The following is a 20122-nucleotide window of genomic DNA, read 5'->3' as shown; positions in this document are numbered from 1 at the left end:
CCGTTGCAAAACGTGGGAAGCGAACGCAAAAAGCACAGCCCCCAACTATCCGACAATGGTGGGTGGTGATATCGGTACCTTTATCTATAGTTCACAGTCAGTCCGACAAGGCCAACCAAACCATCTTTGACATAACCGCAAAAAAAAACAATTTTGAAAATCTGACAGTCACTGAAAAAATAGACCAAAGGCAACGCTCACCAAAGCCAACACTCACCAAGGTCAACACACACACTAGATAGAGAGTTGCTCGCCCTGGTCCCCAAGTTTGAGCCGCGCACCGTTCGTTGGCTTTACGCTTGAAACAATCGTTGTCTCTCTCCTCGAGCAGAAAAATCATGAACTTGGAAAGGCTACTCATACAGCTAGTCTTATTCATGCTGCCACTATCTTATCGGTGCTCGCTTGTGAGCGGTCGGAGAAGTATCTCTACACCATCATTTATTGTCCGACGAACGGCTTCGAGAACGTATTCGGCCAGTGGTTGGGGTTCTTCCGGACCACCGCTCATGGCATCAACGTTGCGTGTGCAGGGAGTCCCGACCAATCTGGAACTGGTGGAACAACGGTTGGCGACATTCCGTGCCAAAAAGGATGCCCGTGGTCGGGCAGTACAGCAATCTAACGAACGCAATCAACGGCTCAAACGACTTCTATACAACACTACGGATAGTCACACCGTCCCCATCTTGTACGCCATTAAGGTTTCGGTATGTGACGAACTCCGACAAGAGCTCAAGCTATCGGGACGGGAAAAACGTGGACGCGTCTTTGTCGAACAAGAATCGGCGGTGGTCACTTCCTTAAATGCTCTCAAGTTTGAGCTACACTCATTCTTCCGAGCCCTACGAAAATCGTCCTTTATATTGTCGGCGGGATTTCCCGTCATCGAAGAAGACGGCACGATCATTAGTTCCGCCGAAAACGCGACCGATGGGTTTTGGGACGTTACCACAGACGAGGATGTGGCGCGGACTTTCCGGGTAGCCGATGAGCTCTTTGCGGAAAAACGACACTTGCTGAAGCGACCGGCCATTGTCATCCACGTGCGCCGTGACCCCAACGCACCCTTACCCCCGCGGCCTCCAGCGTATCTGCAGAGCATGCCGGATCCCAATCAGAGCAAATCCATGACAATGCTAAGCTTTTACGCCTTCCCGCCGGAGGGAATTGCGGATCCAGAAGACTTTGCCCAAACGTTGCGGAAACTTTGGAAACCTTTTCACGCACTTGGACGAGTCTACGTTGCACAAGAAGGCGTAAATGCCCAAATGAGTGTCCCAACCAATGTCCTAGAGCAATTTCGTACCTGCTGCCGTGAAATACGAGAGCTCGGAACGTATATGGAGAACGGTATCAATATCGATCCAAAACCTTTGACTGTGGAGGATTTTGCGACGGCCGGTGTTCCTGTCAACGGAAAGCCGGCACCTCCATTCCGTAACCTGCATGTTCGAGTCCGCAATCAGATTGTGGCAGATGGGCTTGATCAGTCTCTCGACTGGCAGTCAGCTGGATACGACATGCCTCCCATGGAATGGCATGAAAAGGTCAAAGAAGCCAAGACTCTGCGTGAGGAGGGCAGGGAAGAATTCGCTCCCCTGATTATTGATTGTCGAAATACATACGAAACGAGTGTGGGACGATTCGAAGGAGCCGAACCTCTGGAGACGGAATCATTTCGAGAAACTTGGGAGGTGCTCAAGGACCGTTTGGCGAGGACGCCCAAGGATGCCCCCATTATGATGTACTGCACCGGCGGAATCCGTTGCGTCAAAGTTGGGGCGTACGTAACACAGGAAATGGGCTTCACGAATGTGTCACGATTGGCTGGGGGAATTATTGCCTACGATCGAAAGCTTAGCGAGGAGGCCAAGGAAGAAGAACCGATGTTCAAAGGAACCAATTTTGTGTTTGACGGAAGATTGGGACGCGCAATTACAGATGATACGTTGGGGAGCTGCATAACTTGTGCAGCCGAGACATCACTCGTGAGCAACTGCCTCAACGACAATTGCCATCAACGAATGATTCAGTGTCAGGACTGCAAAACTGCCTTCCATGGCACATGCTCAGATGCTTGTCGCAATAGAGTGCTCAACGGTTTGATGAGTCCTCGGCGTGGATTGGTATCCTCAGGTGTAGCTTTGGAAAGTAAGACGGACTCGATCGTCTACAGCTCTTTGGACGACTACAGTATGGGTCATTCGTCTCCAACTCCATCAATATATCGCGAACTTGAATTCAATACAAAGGCGCTCATTCCGACTGGATCGCATATGGTCTCAGGGGCGTCACAAGGGCGTCTCTTAGCGCAACTGGCTTCCATGTCACGTGAGGGTCGCGTTCTGGAACTGGGGACTTTTACAGGATACGCAACCGCTTGTCTTTTGGAAGGAGCCTCAAACGCTGCCAATGTTATAGGGATGACACGTGGCAACCGTGAGAGTGGTGCTTTTGTTATGAGTATGGAAAGGGATCAACGCGCTTTTGACGTAGCGGTAGCACAGATGAAAATTCTGGCAGGAAGCGGGCATGGTGAAGAAGCCTCCGAAGCCTTATGTGCTCTACGAAATGGTGGACTAGACAGGATTCCGTCCAATATCAAGAAATTTGTCAGACTAGAGTATGACGGAGGCACGGTGGGATGCGAACTGTTCCACGTTACCGATGCATTGGCTACCATGGAAGAGATGGCAGCGGGTAGAGGCGATGTTCAGCCAGCCCCTTTCGACTTGGTCTTTGTAGATGCCGACAAAACGCGGCTTTTGGAATATACGGAAGCTTGCTTGTCCAGTGATCGTGTTTTGAAAAAAGGCGGTTTCATAGTGGTCGACAATGTCCTTTGGAAGGGATTGGTACTAGAAGCTTCTGCTGGGCATTTTGCCTCCATGGTGGAAGACGAAACGACGGAAGAGCTGGAGCGACGGAAGAATCGCCGAGCCCGAAAACTGGCAAACAAAATGCACCGCTTCAACAGCGAAATTGTAAGGGATCCACGGGTAGAGGTATTAGTACTACCCATACGAGACGGGCTGAGTGTGATTCGGAAAAAATAACGCAATTAAAAATAAAAACGGAAGTCTTGATCTAATTCGTACTTGGACTTTCCTCTTGGCTCTGGTCTTGTGGATGGCCTTCCAGCTTACTGGCAACCTTCTCGGCCACCCAAAAGACCGCTTTGCCGACATTGTTGACCCCGCGTTCGACTAGATTGTGCCGTTTCACAAAGTCAGCTGTCACCGTCCAGCCGTAAACGAAGGTTTGCTTGGTCTTCTCTAAAATACCGTGTGTTTGATCAATCTGTTGTGCCTTTTCCCAAGTTTCTTGAACAACAACTTTGGATCGGTCCACAATGTGATGTTCTTCGTCGATTCGTCGAGCTTTGGAACGGGCTTCCAAGGCGATTTCACCGACGGCTCTTGCCGTATCACCCGCCGCGCCGGGCTTATTACAGGCATAGGCCGCCCCTAGGCCCAACAACAAGCCGAAGAGCGGTCCGCCTAACAGTCTGTAGGAGAACGGAAAATAGAATCGAGGGTGAGGAATCACGATAAGGTTGTTCAAGATATTGTGTCGCATCATCATCAAATAAAACGTACAGTCCGAATACCCCCGAAGCGACCCCAGCTCCGACAACAGTTTCCTCCTTCCTCAATTCTTCTTCAGTTGGGAAAAGGGGAATATCGTCGTCGTATTCGTGCATCGTTGGGTCACTCGGTAGGGAAGACGCATCCTGATCCTCATCGTCGATGATGGTTGCGTCCAAACTTAGTATATCCACCGGTGCGGGGTGAGCTTGCACCAAAGGAGCTTCGTCCTCTTCGTGGCCTTGGTCGTATACTGATGTCTTCGTTTCGGTCATGGTGCAGTGTGGTGGGGTCCCTCTTGTTCGGTGCCTTGTCGGTGTGCGGCGGCTGTTGGATGTGGTATCTTCTTGCTAGTTGCTAGTTGCCAAGGCTCGAAGTACCTCGTGGCGTTTTGTGCGTTTCGACGGTTTTGACTGTTACCGGATTTTGTTGTGTCGTGGCAAAGAGAAGCGAACCCCAGCGAACAATGCTGCATGATGGGCGTACAGACTCATCACGACTCAATCTAGATGACACTTTTTCTGATTTAGGTGACTGTACTACATTGGGGTTTTCAAACGTCAGTCCGTCGGTCTCACACCCGAAGTCAATGTGACCTTCATTTTATGAATTCTCTCATAGTCAGAGTTGGGGATGAGACGACCATGGCCTAGAGAGCCTTACGGACTGGAAGTCATCTCTCTTTTAGAACACCCCGTTTTATGTACTTTTCTTCACACCTGCCATGAAAACGAGTAACTGCCGGATTTTCGCTATCATGTCGATTTTTCTCGCGACTGCTCGATTGCGAATGTCGGGGACCGTCGCCGCCTTTTCACGAGCCGTGTCCATCCCTCGATGTGCGCCTTTCCTCGCTCGGCGACCAACCTTTGGTCCCGGTACAGGAGTGCGTCTCACTACACGCCGACCTTTTTTCAAAGTGTTCATGTCAGCCGTTGAGGATGACGAAACGGCCTGGAACGAAAAGACGGTGGACAGTACCTGGAACGTCACGGGCTTGAAAAAGGAAGTCCAACGTTTGATACTGCGCTGTCACAAAAAAATCGGCAAAAGCAGTCAACGCGTATCGCAAGCTCAGATGCAATTAGACCAACTGATGGCGGACAAAAACGCGAGCTTGTCGGATTTGGAAAAGTGTCCCGATGTGGATGCCCTGACTGTCGAATTGGACGAATTAAGGGCGCGTCTGCACAAATTAAACGTGCTCGAACAAGCGCTGGCGGCGGAGAAGAAGGGCACACATCGGACTCTTTCGGCTGAAGTAGTGGAGCTGGTGCGAGAACTAGGCGTCAATGACGAGCCGCCGGTACCACAACCACGGCCTCTTAAAAAGCAAAAAGGTCCGCGAGTCACCGAGTCGTCGCGCAAACCCTATCGACGCTACTTTTCCGCTCAACAGGTTGAAATTCGAGTTGGCAAGCAAGCCGAAGATAATGACGAGCTAACAATGTCGCCGGAACATCGTGACGGTGCCGATTGGTGGATGCACGCGTCGGGGTGTCCCGGAAGCCACATTGTGATTCGATGCCACGACCAGAATCTTGACGAACAGGTCGTCCAGGACGCGGCAGCCTTGGCCGCTCGCCAATCCAAATGCAACGGATCCGTCATTAAGGTATCTCTGACGCGGTGTCGCGATATTGTCAAGCCGCCGGGGGCCAAGGCGGGTCTTGTGCAGTTGGTGGGAAACGTCCGTACCGTTTCGGTCAACATGAAGGAGGCACAAGCGCGGCTGCAACGGTTAGACGCTACCTGTATCGTAAACTAGAAAATACGAGACTATAAACCGAAAAGATGTACACCTATGGAGTGGTGGAGCGTTCCTACCGATACGGTAGTAACTACTTGACACAATTCTGTAAGCAGCCAGCCAGCGAGCGCCAATAAACTCGTCTTGCAGCTACGACGGTGCATTCTTGGCAGACTCGCTGTCTATGTGTTCCATATAGTTGAGTAGTCTCGATTCGTGCACTCCTTGAGGACTCCGATCCAATACATTTACACAAGTGTTGCCTTGGCTTAGCTCGTCGTAGTCTTCGTCACTGAGGCGGAGCAAGGACTGCAGTAAAATCTTGTTGGTGCGTCCGTGCGCTACAATAAGAATTTGAGTCGCGTCGGGATGATCCTTCCATATATTCGCGATCGCCCTTGTGGCACGTAATTCGACATCGTGGATACTTTCACCACCCGGTCCCGGCCAGGGCAATGTCCGATCCCTACGCAGGGCGGCTGATTGTTGGGCAAACCTTGCTTTCGTAGATGCGGTTGACTGTGGTCCCCGGATCACGAGACCCTCCAATTCACCAAAACACATTTCTCCCAACCCAGGGTCGACGACTCTGCACATTTGCGGTGATGGATTCGTTAGCTCGGCTGGCCGAGTGGACTGGGAGAGTGCTTGGTACAGAAGGTCCGCCGTCGCCGAGGCCCGTTGCAACGGTGACGAAGCCACGACGGCGAACGAGAACTTCCGCAACAGCTGGGCCGTTGCGACAGCCTGGGCCTGACCGTTGCTGTTGAGAGCAATGTCGAAGCCCCCGCCCTGAATTTTGCCCTGGGCGTTCCAGTCGGTTTCCCCGTGTCGCAAGAGAAAGAGTCGCTGCCAACCGGCAGCCAAAGGCAAAAGCCGATCCTCTAACGAGGGTTGCGTCGTCGCCATGGTTCCGTGCAAGGCTGACATTAGTGCGGAGAAGAAAGGAATGGCGGACCTAGAACACAATGCCACGGGTAGGGACTGGACTGTGCGCATTCTCATTGTGTCTCAAAGTGCCGATCTATAATTCGCGAAATTCTTCGGGATATACCGGGATCGTAACCGAAATGTCTCACAGTCAACGTGTCTTTTGAACCCGGAGGATTAGGAAAACCCGACACGTATCGGGTTCGTCGAGGAGAGTCACAGAACACAGGCTCTCTCTCCCGTCCCCACTTCGTTCCGGAATGGCAGTCCTCGTCCCCAATCACAGTCAGTATACCCCCGTCTGCTGCTGCCTCTTTCATGGCATACGAGAAAGTATGAAGTCGCGATCACTGCTACTACCTTACAGTATTGCCTTGGGTCTGCTATCGATTGGAAGGTCCTGGTGGGACGCGCTGGGCATCCTTGGGGGATTATCGGCCGTACGGGCGGCGCCCCGGCCCTTCTCGTCGTCCCGGAGTTTCGTCAAACTCCCGGAAGCCTCCTCAACGCTACTACAAATGCACAGTCTTTACGTGAAACAGCCTCCGCACGATCGCACTTTGTACAATACGCTCCAAGTCTGTCCAAACGCCACGGCGCACGAAATTACGCGTGCGTATCGGCGATTGAGTCGGACCCTGCATCCCGACAAGCAAACCGGCTCGACCGTACATACAAGCAACGTAGACCGCTTGGAGAACATCCGTCACGCCTACGAAGTCCTCAAAGACGATGCTACGCGGTTACCGTATCACCGTTACGGACTCTTGGATGCGTCGCACGCCGTGCTCTTACTCACGGGACACGGTGGTGTGGGAAACGGTCGTCACAGCCACGATCCAGCCTTGGACGATCTCCTCCGTCTCGTGGGATACGCTCGGGAAACGCCGGCATTCCCGGCCAATAGCATTGGTGGTACGACGGATGCGGAAATCCGACGACAGCATCACCAAGCGCGAGTGTACTATCTAGCATCCCATATTCTGGAGCGTATACGACCCTTTGTCGAAAATGCCGTCGACGCCACGACCTTGACTACCGTGTGGACGGAAGAATGCGACGCTGTGAAATCGTTGCCTTTGGGATCGCAGATCCTCCGTTGCGTGGGTCGAGCCTATTGTTACACGGCACGCAAAACGCTCCGGAAAGGACCCCGGACGACCAATGTATCCGGTGGTGCATCCCTCCGTAGCCTGCCGTCACCGGCCCTTCCCGACGCGGTACGCGATGGATACCGCAGTGCCAAGCATCTGTTCACCGCAGCCGTGGCGAGTGGACGAGTCGTCGTGACGGAACACCTGTCGAAAAGCGCGAAGTCATCCACGACAACCACCCAAGCTGGCGGTAGGGCATCACAAAACTTTCTCACCTGTCATTTTGATGACGACCTGGATGTGGGGACACTACCAGGAGAAACAACAGATACAGCTCCCACGGACGAAGAAATCAAACAAAACGAAAAGGACAAGGCCCGGGCCGCACTTTTGGAATCGCTCCAAGTCGAAGCACTCTGGAAGATTAGCAAGCTAGACTTGGATCGGACAATTCGCGAAGCGTGCGAATTGATTCTACAGGGCGACTATTTTTTCTTTCCGTCACACCAAAGCGTGTCTCCCAGTGATTGGCAGCGACAGGATCATGGGTGGGTAGGATCGACGGGACGCGTCATTGGTACCGATGAAGGGCGATTCCGTGCGGCACAGGCGCTCGAACTTCTGGGGAAAATCATGGTACAGCGTTCCAAAGAGGGCACGTCATGGAAGGCGTGAGCGGTACCGTCGTGCAATGCCTGCATCGAGCGACAAAAGTACACAAGTACTCGTTCTACCAGTACTCGCCCACCCTCGTTTCTGCATGCTGCGCATCGAATCAAGTCAAAGCAAGAGGAAAAGAGTATTGGAGTCTGCTGAACCAGAGCGCGGGTCCCCTGTCGTTCAAGATGTGAACATTGGAGGGGGGGGAGGGGGATTGGCAAGAACCAAATGCCCGTAAGCTTTCAACGCGCTCACGCACGTTGTGACAAGAGGCCAAGATGGCCATCAGTATACGGTCCAAACGGTCGCTTATGTTGTGTAGGACCTGCCTCTTGACAGGAACGCAACGAAGAAGGCCATGACGTACAAATACTAGGCTCCGCAAACAAAGCCGAAAAGAATTCGCGAATCTCAATCTTCCTACTCGAATAAGATTGTTTTTTGAACCGTATAGGTATCTGCCATCGGAGAAGCAATGAAGTTTCAGCCTGAGCATCTTTTGTACACAACGCTAGGCGGAATTGAGCCTTGCCAGAAAAGGTGAATGGTGCTACTTTTAACTGCTAGCTTAATTCACCTGTAGCTGCAACGTCATGCATAGATGCAGCGTGCCTTTCGCTCCACACTCTCGATCTGTTTTGTAGTCAGACTGAATTTTGATTGCGCCGTGAGGTCTTGTCCGAGGTTTTCCTTTAACCGAATATGGCTCTAGCCGACGGTCCCTACTGAGAGGAGAGCGACTAGCCAAATACCAAAGACCACCTCGTGCTTCGTTGAATTGCTCTTCTCGAATTTCAGCAGGTTCCGTTGCTTTCGCATTCGTACTAAAGCCGGATTTCAGGCAGAGGTCATATATAGATCCTTGCGTGCCGTAATCAACAGGTTCCCATGTTTTGGCATTCGTGTTGAAGCCAGATTTCAGACAGAGGTCATACATGGATCCTTGCGTGCCGCAACGAAGATCTGACGAGAGGTGAAGAACGTCAGCCGAGCTCGGTTTGGGAAGTGTTTGAATTCGATCAGGATGAGACTGATCCCAATCGGATCGTAAAGCTATCCAGAACAGTCCACCTTGACAAATTAACCGTTCCGACCGCGGTACTTTTTGTGCCGTGTCGTTACTAGAAGATAGTAGCAGGGATGTCGAAACGTTGGCGGATGCGCAGTCCGCTTTCAATTCTGCTCTGCACTTTCCTTCCCGTGAGGAAAAGTCGACTGATCGCTTGCCGACTCGAGTCGATAACGCGCTGTTAATTGAATCGCTACTACTGACCCAACCCGATGTATCGGAGTCGGTAGTACAATCCAGCGACGAATCTTCACTGCTAAAAGGATCGTCTTCTTCCGAACTCCCTCCGATTCCATGCGCATCCGAATTTGACGTTGCTTCTTCAGCGTTGGAGGCATCGGTGAGCTCCGTTGGAGCTTGTTTTAGTCGACGGTCGTCGGTACGCAAGGCTTTGAGAAGTCGGCGCCGGTCAGCATACTCTTCAACGACTGAAATGTTGAGCAATTCTCGGTAATCCGGAGACGTCGAATCACATACGTTCTTTTCGAGTTCGTGTGGTCTGCGTAACGTTCGGGCTGCCGATTGCTGCGAGTACTCGGCTTCACCTTGCGCCGGATGATTGTCATCATCTGATGCGTATTGCAAGCGCTGCGAAGCTGAGTGTATTTCATCAATACAAGCATCAGCTTCAATTTGATTAGGGTAGAGCGTGGCATATGAGCCTTGAATATTGCCCGTTTGTCCAGCGGTGTTATCCAAATTGTCGTTCGTTCGATTGGATCCACGCAGCAAGGGAGACGCACAATCATCGACTGCTGCCCAAAGTGGATCCTCCAATGGCACTGGGGGTATAGACGCAGGAAGTATATGACACAGCCGGGGCAAAGGAGAGAAACGCAAATCAGTCTCCTGCTTGGATGTAGTCTTGTCCGTTACATACGGAGACGATGAAAATGAAAAATGACCAAACGAGGAGCTTGTTGTGATGATGGATCGAGGAACGGAAGCATTACGACTTTCTAGCGCACTGTCACCAAACGACTTGGAGCTGCGAACATGCCGAAACTGCGTCTCCGGACCGAAGCTAACGTCGACGGTAGATACCGATTCACAAGCTGCCTTGCTGTCGGAACCGCCATGTTTCTCGTGGACGTCCGCATTCTCTAGAATATCAGGATTCTCAACTTCCTCGTTCGATGGCAATTGCGCAGTGGAGGCAATCGCAACGGGTTCCCGAGACTGAACTATTCCAAGTCTCTGCTGCTGTTGTGTCGGAGAATCGGGAGGCTGGGTTGTCGCATACGACGGATCGAAGGACGACTGTCCAGGTGACGAAGTTCCCGTTGCCACCGTGGATTCTTCCGTTGCAACCGTGTGTCCCGAACGTTGACTCACTGGGGATGTCGGAGCTGTACGCACGTTCTCTCCAGCGGCGCTGTCGACTGTAGTTGTTTTGTTACCGACATCGATACCCGAAACTCGAGACAGTCGCTGCCGCCTATCGTTCAAGGAATCGTTTAGTTGCTGCGCAATCGTCAGCATGGTATCTTCAGACTTTGACGAAAATGGATTACTGGGTGACAACGACACAGCTGAGGCCATACGGAAATCATCGCCATGGCTGGAATGTCCATGGTGTACGACCCGTGAAAACGTTTCCCGGTGCTCCTTCATGGAGCCCAGAATGGAACGGGCTCGTGACGACGCATCACTCGGTATAGCGTTGCTAAGAGTAACGCCGATAGTAGCCTTGGAACTTTCCGAGGATGCACTATCCTTCATGCTTGGAAAAGCGGTTTGTGTTCCGAAGTTAGAAGCAGGTCCACGGGTGCTCTCGTTGCCAAGACTTGCCTCGTTCCTTTGTGGGTGGACTAATGTGTGAGACTCCCGCCAAGGTTTTCGGCGCGAAGGGCGGAATTTTTCGAACCGTTCGCCTATGAACCGCCAAAATGGGCTGTGTCTTTAGGAAAGAATTTGGGAACGTATTCGGTACCCTTAATAGAGCCAGACTTTCAGGAATGTACCTGCATCACATTTGTGCAATCAAAGACTTACAGATAGTGCTCAGAAAATCTTGAAAACTGGAACTTCCACTTAATGTTTACTTAAAAATCATAGGCAAGGTAATCTACCTACTGTGTTGGCGCTGTATGTGCCGTCAATTGGGTGGAAGTCATAGTTACCTGCCAAAAGACTCGTTTCTAACAAAAAAAATCGAGCCTCTTCGGAAAATCAATGCCAACGAAAAGTGTTGACATTACCTCACAGTCAAGCTTTCTCGTCGGCCACGGCAGCCACTTCTAGCATATCTCAAAATCCTCACAATAAGCCGCGTTGCCGGAACATAGGGCCAAAGCTTTACTTGCAACGAGATCGTCTGAGAAAGCACTCGAACGGTCGATATAGCAACGAAACCTATTTGCTTGCAGTTATAACATTAATCATGTTTGTCTGCAGCGCGATCAATTCCCCGTGACGACGGCGCCACGAGATTGACTGGAGCATGGCGAGCCAACAAGTTCGTGCCGACCATTTTGCTTGAGAGAGAATCGCAAGTGGAATCTCCTCAGTATATGAGAGCGGGATTGATGGATGTGGCGTGGCGGTGAGCTGCGCACTTTTGGAAAGACAGTCTGAGCCAGAGCAACCGGTGCTTTGGACCGGCTTGCGCACGCAAGAGAAAGAAAATAAGCGCTGGCGGCGCCAAATCAATCGTGATTGAAATTGCCGACCGATAGCGGGGTTCAATATTGTTCGGATTCTTGTACAGGACGCCTGGTTTACCTACCTGCGTTTTACAGGTTGGCTGCGTGGAAACCCAGTCCAACCGTATATCCATCCCCTTTCAAATCCGGATGGTCAGGAGACTCTGGAAGGCAAGACAAATCCCAGGTATTCGCTGTTCCGTGCGAAACAATTACCACGACTTCCATTGCTTCACACCACTGTAAATACTGTTATCCGTTCGGTTAAATATGATTATTTATTGTTAAATCAGTCCTAAAGACAAGAGACTAAAGACTTAGCCTAAATCACATCTGTCGTATTAGAATATGTGTTTAAATGCAATTGAGACGTTTATTTTGGTTTCATACAGTCGCGTGAAAGTTCCCAGGATTGTTATCCTGCGCAAGACTCTACCGACAGCGCGCTTCCGTGTAGCTCGCCAAGGTCGACTTTCCCTTGACCGTAGCGAATTTTTACCCTCTTTCGGGAAAGTCAATAAACATCAAAACTTGTCCATTCACTGTATACCTGAGATGAATAACACTCGTATGCATCCAGGGGATCGTGATCTCCGGCAACTCGGGGAATCATTGGATCGTGCGACTCGAATGGCACGACGAGGGAGGGTGGCGAACCCGTCATCGACAGCTGGAGGTTTGCCGCCTCGGAAACAGTACCTTGCCGCTCGTCAGCGACCTTCGCATCGCCGCACCAGTCTCCCCAAGCTCAATAAGATTCTGGCGCAACAGGAACGAAAGTCTTGCGACTTGGGATTCGCTGATGATGTCGATAACGTAACGCTAGCCACCGAAGCGAGCAGTACGAATCAAAACAATTCCTGGCAGTCGTTCGAGTCAGCTGAAGGTCAAGTACTGACACAACGACTGCAGCAAGATCTGCAACGTTGGTCTGACCTCGCCCCCTCACAACCTCAACGTCCTACTCGACGAGTACACCATCGGTCTGCTGCAGAATTGGATGACCAGAGCCGAACTTCCATCGAGTCGACACCTATCGACGTCGACTCGTTGCAAGAATACCATGCGCCGATAAAAATCGAATTTGACCCCTACGCGCTTACTAAACAACACCAAATGTCTCTTGTCGTTCAGCCTCACTCGGTATGCAGCCTGCCCGTGTCTGTGGACGATTCGGGACCAATTGACATCGATACGGGGGACGAACTCGTTCTTCAAGAGGAAGACGAGAGTTCGGAAGAAGATCTATGGGTTTCGGGGGATTTTCCGATCTTGGATGAAACAGAAATGGATCGAGGATTGGCGGGCTATATGCATGGCTTTGAACCACCGACACTACAAACACTTTTCGGAGGTATCGATGGTGTATTGGAAGTGGACGAGGGCAAGTTCGAAATTTAGCGTCGGGGTTCTCGGTTGCTGTTGACTGTGAATATGTTCTTTGTTACGTCCAAATCGATAGAATAGTATAAATGAGTGAGATAGAAGATATTTTTGCATGTGGTTGAGGATTGGACTGGTCGATGTTTTCAAAATGATTTGATAGCAACACGTTATTTAAGTCGTGTAAGGCTCCGTAGAAATCTCTATTACGTAGAGTGTTGTGTCGCGAAAGTCGCGTCTCCATTAGCTAATGGATGGCATTGCTTAGAGAAGCCATGGCCTCCAGACTTCGGGAATCTCCAGTAGAACGACGATAAGTGTTATTAACGATAGCAGCTTTCCTATTTCAAACGAAAAACCCTCAAATGTGTCGCTGTGCTACAGAATGAGACTGCTCGATACAAAGCACCAATGGATGTCTGGGATTCGGTACAATGTCCAACTCGCGCTGTCCGTACTCATCCAATTGCCCCATGTCAACAAAGGCGTATGAAATTCGCCCAGGACCGTGTGAATCAATACCGTTTTGTAACCATCCCCGCAACTGTTCCGTTGCATCTCGATCCTGCGCATCTCGAAACAAGTCGTTCGAAAGTACAAAGGCCGGTCCATGCTGCCCATGCCGGCGGGAGGCGCGAACGTTCTCTCGCTGGGCAATCGTGAGGACGTACGCATCGTCGTCGTCGGTCGGTGGTGCACCAACCAACCACGATTTTTCACGCAGCAACCGAAGTGTTTCCAACTGGTCCTGCTGCATCCAAGCGTTTTCAGCCGATAGATTGTTGCCCGCGCGTGGCTTCTGATTGTACCAGGAGGAAGGCAAGACTGCCAGTACTCGTAGGCCGGCTTGCACAAAGTATTCGCAGGCGACCCGAATGCCGCGGACATCAGGGTCGAACCGCGCCCTCCGGTGGCGATTATCAACTCCCAGCAACGTTTGAGCGTACGCATAAGAAAGGTTGGCGCCGTCTAAAACTACTAACGGAGTCTTTTCTGAATGGTCTTCTACTCCTTCCATGCGCTCCAAAGGTCGATAATCCGCCCCGATTTCAAAGTGAGATGGTTGACTGTAGGTATGAGATGTCCCCGTGTATGCGCTTTTGTTTTCTCGAGCGTTCGGTCCATTGTGCGAAGAATTTGCTGATTGCGGTTGTGACGGAGAGCTTTGACCATTACCAAAGTGCGAGCCGTGCTGAATTGGGGACAGGTTTTGAGGTGAGCTCGAGGGATGACGATATTGGTTTTGAATGGACAGCGCACTCGTATGCATGACCGAATCATCGTCCATCGCATCGTCGTTTATTGTAAATCTGGAAGCCGCGGTATACTTGTGACGATGAGGGCTGGGAATTTGGCCACCGGCCGCTTGTAGCAGAGACGAGGCTTCCTGTGAAGAAGAGCAACTTGATGTGGAGGAATACTGCTGCTGGGACGACGTTGCCTGTTTTTGAACTCCTTGTGGCATCACACCGACATTATGTTCATTCGGGCGTCTGACCTGGGAGTTGACAATAGGATTGCCTTCCTGTACGAGTCGTGGGCGTACCATCGTGAGTGGCAATGATGTCAACACAAAGAGCAGGGAAAGTTTGTTCTGTTTTGTCGCCACGCTGTGCAGAACAAAGGACAGACATGCGACACAGCACTACTACTAGTGTTTATTGATCCAGTTTTCTTTGGTTTTGGTAGTTTTTCTTGTTGCTTCATATCATTTTTCCTAGAAAAGGCGTACTGGTGCTAGAAGGTAGTACGTACCACTGACTATCTCCTTAACGCTGTCCCTCACTTTCAATACTGGTGAAGCTTTTCGTCGAGCAAATGTGCGGCCAAAGGCAGATGGCTACTCAGGAATCCTTTCGTTTAAACATTCAGGGAAGAAGACGAAAGTGCACAAGCTAGTCGATGCTTTCATGTCGCGACTGCTCGTGCCGGCGACCGACTAGTGTTTTCAGACTTAACCTCCCGTCGAATACATCATTCCATGCTCTCTTTAAATGGCCAACAACTTGTGAGTCGTCAGTGACAACAACAACCTTGGCACCTTGGCGCGATATCAAACCAAGATCCTCCAAGTCATTCAGACTGGCGTCCATATCAACGCGAACTTCTCGGTCGCCTCTAACTAAATTATTTACTGCCTTGGTCCCCTCTCGTGCTAGCACAGTAGCATCCAATAATTCTTCAGGTGACAGACGTGATAGCCATGAATGCACCAAGGCTGCCCGCGTAGCCCGCTGAGAACCCGCTTCTGTTGCAATGTATTTCAAAGCACCCGAATTCCGATGAGTAATCTTAGAAGTTAAAAACTTTTTGACGAGCAGGTCATACCGTGCTAGCTTGTTTGAGTATCGAATAAAAGTTCGAAACAACCAAAGCGAAACAGATAAAACAGCAAGCAGATCAAGTTTCGGGTTATCAAACTTCAGCGAACCAAAAACAACGAAGAAGCTGAAAAAACTGATAAAATCGAAAACGAAAGCGTCTGCAGGCCGAAAGACAAGCTTGGTGCTCGGCAAAACAGCAGGGAGATTGGCCATTGGAACGTCGCTGAACGCTCGTATCTCCACACGGTGCGGGGCTTCCGCTGGAGCAGTTTCCTTCTTTGGCAGAAGGCCTTCGATATCGAACATATCGGCTAGATCATAAGCAAACTTCGGTGGTCGTATTGCTGGCATTTTTGGTCGTCGGTCTGACAGCGGTCGCCAAACAACGAAAACTTCTTTGTACGTGGGCTCCACCAATTCTGACTTGGAAAAGAGGGTTTTCAGGAGACTTCGCCGCCCTTTTCTAGTGAAGAAATCGACAAGATTGCTTATGGTCACACGTTTTAGCAACTGCGAGGGTGGAGCGATTGTTCCCTGTTGGCTCTGTTCAATATCATAGGGGCATTTGAGTCCGCTGTCTGACAGTGAGTTACATTGGAAGAAGCTTTGGTCAACATTGCGATCCCGTCTATCCTCAGTCAAAGTCCGAAAGGACTTTTGAGGCGACCGAGGACATGGATCACAATATTCTTCATTTTGCTCGCAGAATACAAATGGTGTGAGGGCAGCAGTGGGATCCGGCGAACCGACAAATTTAATTTTTGATCCTCCGTATCGGTTGAGTCTGATGATATTTCCCGGCGAAACAGCCTTGACTATACCAGTGGTATTGATGCTTGTGGAGTTAGCCTCAAACTGACCGCGAAGTACCGTAGAGAACCTTTTACTAGGGACAATATCAACCGCAGAATCCATTTGTGCTCGAAGCGCGCTACCAACCCTACGGCTGGTTCGCAGGTACTTGAAGTAAAGTATGCGCTCGAACCTATCCAACTTGTCTTTTACCCAGGCAGCAGATCGCTGTACCAAGCTTGCTTGGAGGTAGTCAATTTTAGGAAGGAGTAATCGCCCACGGCTCACTTCTTGGTCGTATCCGCGCCAATAGACGAGGACTCTTCCGTCAAATAGTAGCTCGTCCGGATCCAACGCCTTCCCTTGTCGGAATCTTTCAGGATAGAAATCTTTTGCTATGGATGGGTCGAGCCTACTTAATTCAGGCAGAATTGAAAGCCGTAAAAGATACCCTGCATTGAGGGCATCGCACAAATCTAAATCTCGTCTCGACAGCAACTCAAAACCAGCATCTTCAAGAGACGTTCTCGTGACCGAGACAAAGTTTCGTTCTTCCCCAAGACTATAAAGTATCCGGTCTTTTTCTTTGTTTTGCAAAGAATCCGCCATGTACTTGAGCTGTCGAGTTTCATCATGAGCCATAGCGTGATATATTCCGTCCAGCCTGCGCAACAAATGCGGTTCCTTTGATAGATAAGTGGGTAACATGGAAGGCGAAGTTGGGAGCTTTCCGTCAGAAGCTGCGACTATGCGGCATACTGGATCGGCATCAGTCTCATTTGACAAATTTTCCTCGTGTGTGCCAACGCTTGCTCCATTAATGCGCCCTTCGCTGACTGACTCCTGCGTTGAAATTTCAGCCTTTACGGCTCTGCGTTCTTCGGTTGATGAATGCAGAATCCATTCCCGCTCTTTCAAGATATTACATGCTTCACTTATTGGTGACCCGAGACGATGCTTTGGCGGAATGAATGCCGTTGTTCCATAGAAATTCAAGACAAGTAGTGTTGCTGCTGCAAAAGCTTGAGACGAAGATTTGCGAAAATTGCGGGCTCTGTTTATAACCGAAAGACCGCTTGTTGTTTGCGATCCAACGCTGCAAACCATGGCTTTTACGCTCTATTGAAGCCCTTCCATCCGCATATGGGTTTTTTCTGGGCTGAAGGTGATTCCGTGTTGTTGATGATTCCAAAGTACGCTTCAAACTTTGAAATGACGACGGACGAGAAAATTTCTGTTCGACCTTCGCCAACTTCAAGAAGTCTTTGCTCGTTGCCGACACGGAGCTTCCTGCCATTTTGACTACAATAGAAACCGAGATTCATGTCGTAATCGTGCGCATTAATATTTCTATTTAAGCTTCTGACATTCAAAAGATGGTCGAAAACTATGTATTTGTCCTGGGATTGACCGCGACGGATATGCTTTCGATAGATTGCGACATCAGTTGAGCCATGAGGTTTCCCAAGTCGTGTGATATTTGCGCGGGAAAAGGAATTTGGCCACCATTAAGTTTTTCCGTTTCTCGCCTGGAAGGTACCCTTTTTCTGAATTTACAGTAACATAAACTGTAACATCGCTGGCAGTGAGTGGAATTTACAGAGCGAAGTATAGCTCTATTGCTCTACTTGCTTCATCTCCGATGCCTTACATTGCTTGGGAGAAATCAGACATTTTACTTTGAGGTCTTTGGTAAGCGACCGATTTGCATTTCACAGTCAACTTCCCGAGAGAGCCATAGCATCCTGGGCACATCGCAAACGATAAGATCCCGTGACGACATTTCGACTGATTATGGTGCAATTTGTTTTCGCGTTACATACAAAGCATTTTCGGTTGCGATTCACTTCATGAGATCGCCCACTTTGATAACACGATATCTGACGGTAGAATGGAGTCACTCTGTAAGCCAGATAGCACCACTAAAAATGGCAGCTGTGACACATTTCATTCTACCCGATTTGCCACAAGCAGTTGCAGAAGGTGATCGTAAAGCCTGGAGAGAGTCAACCATCCTTACTCGACGCATCCGGACAATGAAACAAGGCGTCGACAAAATATTAATTGTAGGCGGCAACGAGAAAGACCAGGGCCTAATTTCAACAACTAAGGCAATTCAGGTAGCAACAGAAGTCACTGACGTTCCCGTTTGGTGTGTCGCCAATCCCAACGATCGAGAAAGTTTCGCAAGCCTTGAATCGAAGGCTCATTCTGGTGCATCTGGCGTTGTGACTCAACCACTCCTGTGTAGTCATGCTATTGATGTTTTCAATAGCTACAAAGAAGCGGGACTGCACTGCGTAGCCGGAATCGCGTTTCCGAAGTCTGTAGAAGGTCTTCATTTCTGGTTAAAGTTATTGGGGCAACCCGACTTAGTGAAGGACGAAGTGTTTCAATCTCATATTGCCCATTTTGACGGTGGAAAGAGCTCGTTGGATTGGGCAAAAGCCCAGGTTGCGCACCTGGCCGGAACTGATAGTCTACACTTTATGCCGATGCGAAATTCTCTCGACTTGAAAAATTTGCTCTCAGACAGAAAGCTTTTAAAGGTTGCTGAAAAACAGTAGTCTCCTTTTTTGACACTATCCCTTTCTTCCCAAGTGTAGTGTTCATTGACAAGATTCACTGATGTATTTATGGTCCTACTAGTCAACAAACCTTGGTGCAAAAAGTAAAAGAATGCTCATAGCAGTGATCTTGCTGCTTAGCAATTCAGGGTCGTCTCTTTTGGTCAACCGTGCTTTTGAAGCAGAAGCCTCTGGCTTATTGTCTGAAGCTTAGTACTTCTTACAACAAGAGGTATTCTAACTGCAAGCGAGATGACGCCTTTGCATGAAGCTGCACCATCAAAATTTATTTCGTTGTGTTGGACTACAAAAATTGCGAAAGGTCAAGCCTTGCCATTTGCATGATTTGCGCAGCCTTCATATTTGTTTTCTTCTTTTCAATTCCAGCTAATGTAACTAACAGTATTCAAGTTTGCGGAACATGACATGGCTTGACAGATGCCTCTGAGAGCTGCATAAACAACAGAAAAAAGCTTTCCCTGTCGAATTTTATTTATTTAAATTAAAGTTTGTATTTGTAAATTTGCTCGGCAATGCTTGGGACGCTCGTGATTTCGATAGTCTCACTTTTAAGGCTGATCAAAGCATTCGGTTACGCTGGCGTTGCAATAGCAGCTTTTTAACTTGCGCATGACGATACTGTCGCGATCTAAAGGAGGCAGGATCTTTCGTTACTTCTGTTTTCTTTCTCTTTTGAGGCAGACTTTTAGCTGGAATCGTCCACGACTGCGGCAACTTTTGACCATCAGCCTGTTTGCCGTTCGAGGAGGGACAGAAACAGCCGTTCGAGGAGGGACAGAACCCTTTGCCTTGGCCTCTATTGATTATCATGCAGCAAACGAGTACGTCGAGGCCCATTATGGAAATTCAACTGCCAAACAGAATCGCCTCTACTTTGCCCGGTCTCGAGCTGAAGAACCAATCTATAACGCGCGAACTGGGGTCTGGAACTATGACGACAAAAGGCAGCAACATGCTTCTATGGATATTGTGGATTCCAGTTAATGCGAACGAAATCTTTGAATATTGACTATCGCGATTTGGAAAAAGTAAGACAACAATACTTGCCTGAAATGCGACTTTTATTGGACAACGCCTATGGTACACAGAATATACGGCACGTCATATTTTGGAATCCGGTGTGGAGAGAAGGCGATCTTGAACAAGTGCGCCATGGTGATCAGATGCAGACGCCCACATCCCACTTTGTGTCAACGGTCCATATTGATCAAGACATCGGTGCGTACGAGAGCGCACATGATTTAGTTGATCTTTTTGCCAAGAATCATATGCATGGCAACGACTACAATATAGAGAC

General features: G+C 49.7%; 9 protein-coding genes across 9 annotated transcripts; 5 read left to right on the top strand and 4 right to left on the bottom strand.

Moving 5' to 3' along the window:
* Positions 1-154: 154 nt before the first annotated feature.
* Positions 155-3940, top strand: PHATRDRAFT_50174 (predicted protein). Its single transcript, XM_002185042.1, has one exon. The coding sequence runs from the start codon at positions 339-341 to the stop codon at positions 3057-3059; it is 2721 nt and encodes a 906-aa protein (XP_002185078.1). The 5' UTR covers positions 155-338; the 3' UTR covers positions 3060-3940.
* A 407-nt stretch (positions 3941-4347) lies between these two features.
* PHATRDRAFT_41064 (predicted protein) lies at positions 4348-5358 on the top strand (the record flags this gene model as incomplete). Its single annotated transcript, XM_002185041.1, has 1 exon — positions 4348-5358. One exon carries the CDS (start codon positions 4348-4350, stop codon positions 5356-5358), a length of 1011 nt encoding a protein of 336 aa, XP_002185077.1.
* Positions 5359-5609: 251 nt separating this feature from the next.
* On the bottom strand, positions 5610-6345 carry PHATRDRAFT_41063 (predicted protein; the record flags this gene model as incomplete). The annotated part of the gene is made up of 2 exons (XM_002184965.1): positions 5610-5649; positions 5861-6345. 2 exons carry the CDS (start codon positions 6343-6345, stop codon positions 5610-5612), a joined length of 525 nt encoding a protein of 174 aa, XP_002185001.1.
* A 185-nt stretch (positions 6346-6530) lies between these two features.
* PHATRDRAFT_50172 (predicted protein) lies at positions 6531-8490 on the top strand (the record flags this gene model as incomplete). The annotated part of the gene is made up of 1 exon (XM_002185040.1): positions 6531-8490. One exon carries the CDS (start codon positions 6531-6533, stop codon positions 8037-8039), a length of 1509 nt encoding a protein of 502 aa, XP_002185076.1. The 3' UTR covers positions 8040-8490.
* A 102-nt stretch (positions 8491-8592) lies between these two features.
* Positions 8593-10815, bottom strand: PHATRDRAFT_50171 (predicted protein; the record flags this gene model as incomplete). The annotated part of the gene is made up of 1 exon (XM_002184964.1): positions 8593-10815. The coding sequence occupies one exon, from the start codon at positions 10813-10815 to the stop codon at positions 8593-8595; it is 2223 nt and encodes a 740-aa protein (XP_002185000.1).
* Positions 10816-12086: 1271 nt separating this feature from the next.
* PHATRDRAFT_50170 (predicted protein) lies at positions 12087-13316 on the top strand (the record flags this gene model as incomplete). The annotated part of the gene is made up of 1 exon (XM_002185039.1): positions 12087-13316. One exon carries the CDS (start codon positions 12087-12089, stop codon positions 13137-13139), a length of 1053 nt encoding a protein of 350 aa, XP_002185075.1. The 3' UTR covers positions 13140-13316.
* A 109-nt stretch (positions 13317-13425) lies between these two features.
* PHATRDRAFT_50169 (predicted protein) lies at positions 13426-14672 on the bottom strand. Its single transcript, XM_002184963.1, has one exon. It carries the CDS (start codon positions 14668-14670, stop codon positions 13483-13485), a length of 1188 nt encoding a protein of 395 aa, XP_002184999.1. The 5' UTR covers positions 14671-14672; the 3' UTR covers positions 13426-13482.
* Positions 14673-14821: 149 nt separating this feature from the next.
* Positions 14822-17344, bottom strand: PHATRDRAFT_50168 (predicted protein; the record flags this gene model as incomplete). Its single annotated transcript, XM_002184962.1, has 1 exon — positions 14822-17344. The coding sequence occupies one exon, from the start codon at positions 17342-17344 to the stop codon at positions 15017-15019; it is 2328 nt and encodes a 775-aa protein (XP_002184998.1). The 3' UTR covers positions 14822-15016.
* Positions 17345-17809: 465 nt separating this feature from the next.
* Positions 17810-18821, top strand: PHATRDRAFT_50167 (predicted protein). The gene has a single exon (XM_002185038.1). The coding sequence runs from the start codon at positions 18088-18090 to the stop codon at positions 18802-18804; it is 717 nt and encodes a 238-aa protein (XP_002185074.1). The 5' UTR covers positions 17810-18087; the 3' UTR covers positions 18805-18821.
* Positions 18822-20122: the final 1301 nt, after the last annotated feature.

The sequence above is a fragment of the Phaeodactylum tricornutum genome, chromosome 27 (genome assembly GCF_000150955.2).
Source record: "Phaeodactylum tricornutum CCAP 1055/1 chromosome 27, whole genome shotgun sequence".
Classification (NCBI taxonomy): domain Eukaryota; phylum Bacillariophyta; class Bacillariophyceae; order Surirellales; family Neidiaceae; genus Phaeodactylum; species Phaeodactylum tricornutum.
This window is presented reverse-complemented; position numbering and strand designations above follow the sequence as displayed.

Bases quoted from the DNA above. Each gene is read 5' to 3' on its own strand.
- PHATRDRAFT_50174 (XM_002185042.1), top strand. From the start codon at position 339: ATGAACTTGGAAAGGCTACTCATACAGCTAGTCTTATTCATGCTGCCA.
- PHATRDRAFT_50169 (XM_002184963.1), bottom strand. From the start codon at position 14,670: ATGGTACGCCCACGACTCGTACAGGAAGGCAATCCTATTGTCAACTCC.
- PHATRDRAFT_50167 (XM_002185038.1), top strand. From the start codon at position 18,088: ATGAGATCGCCCACTTTGATAACACGATATCTGACGGTAGAATGGAGT.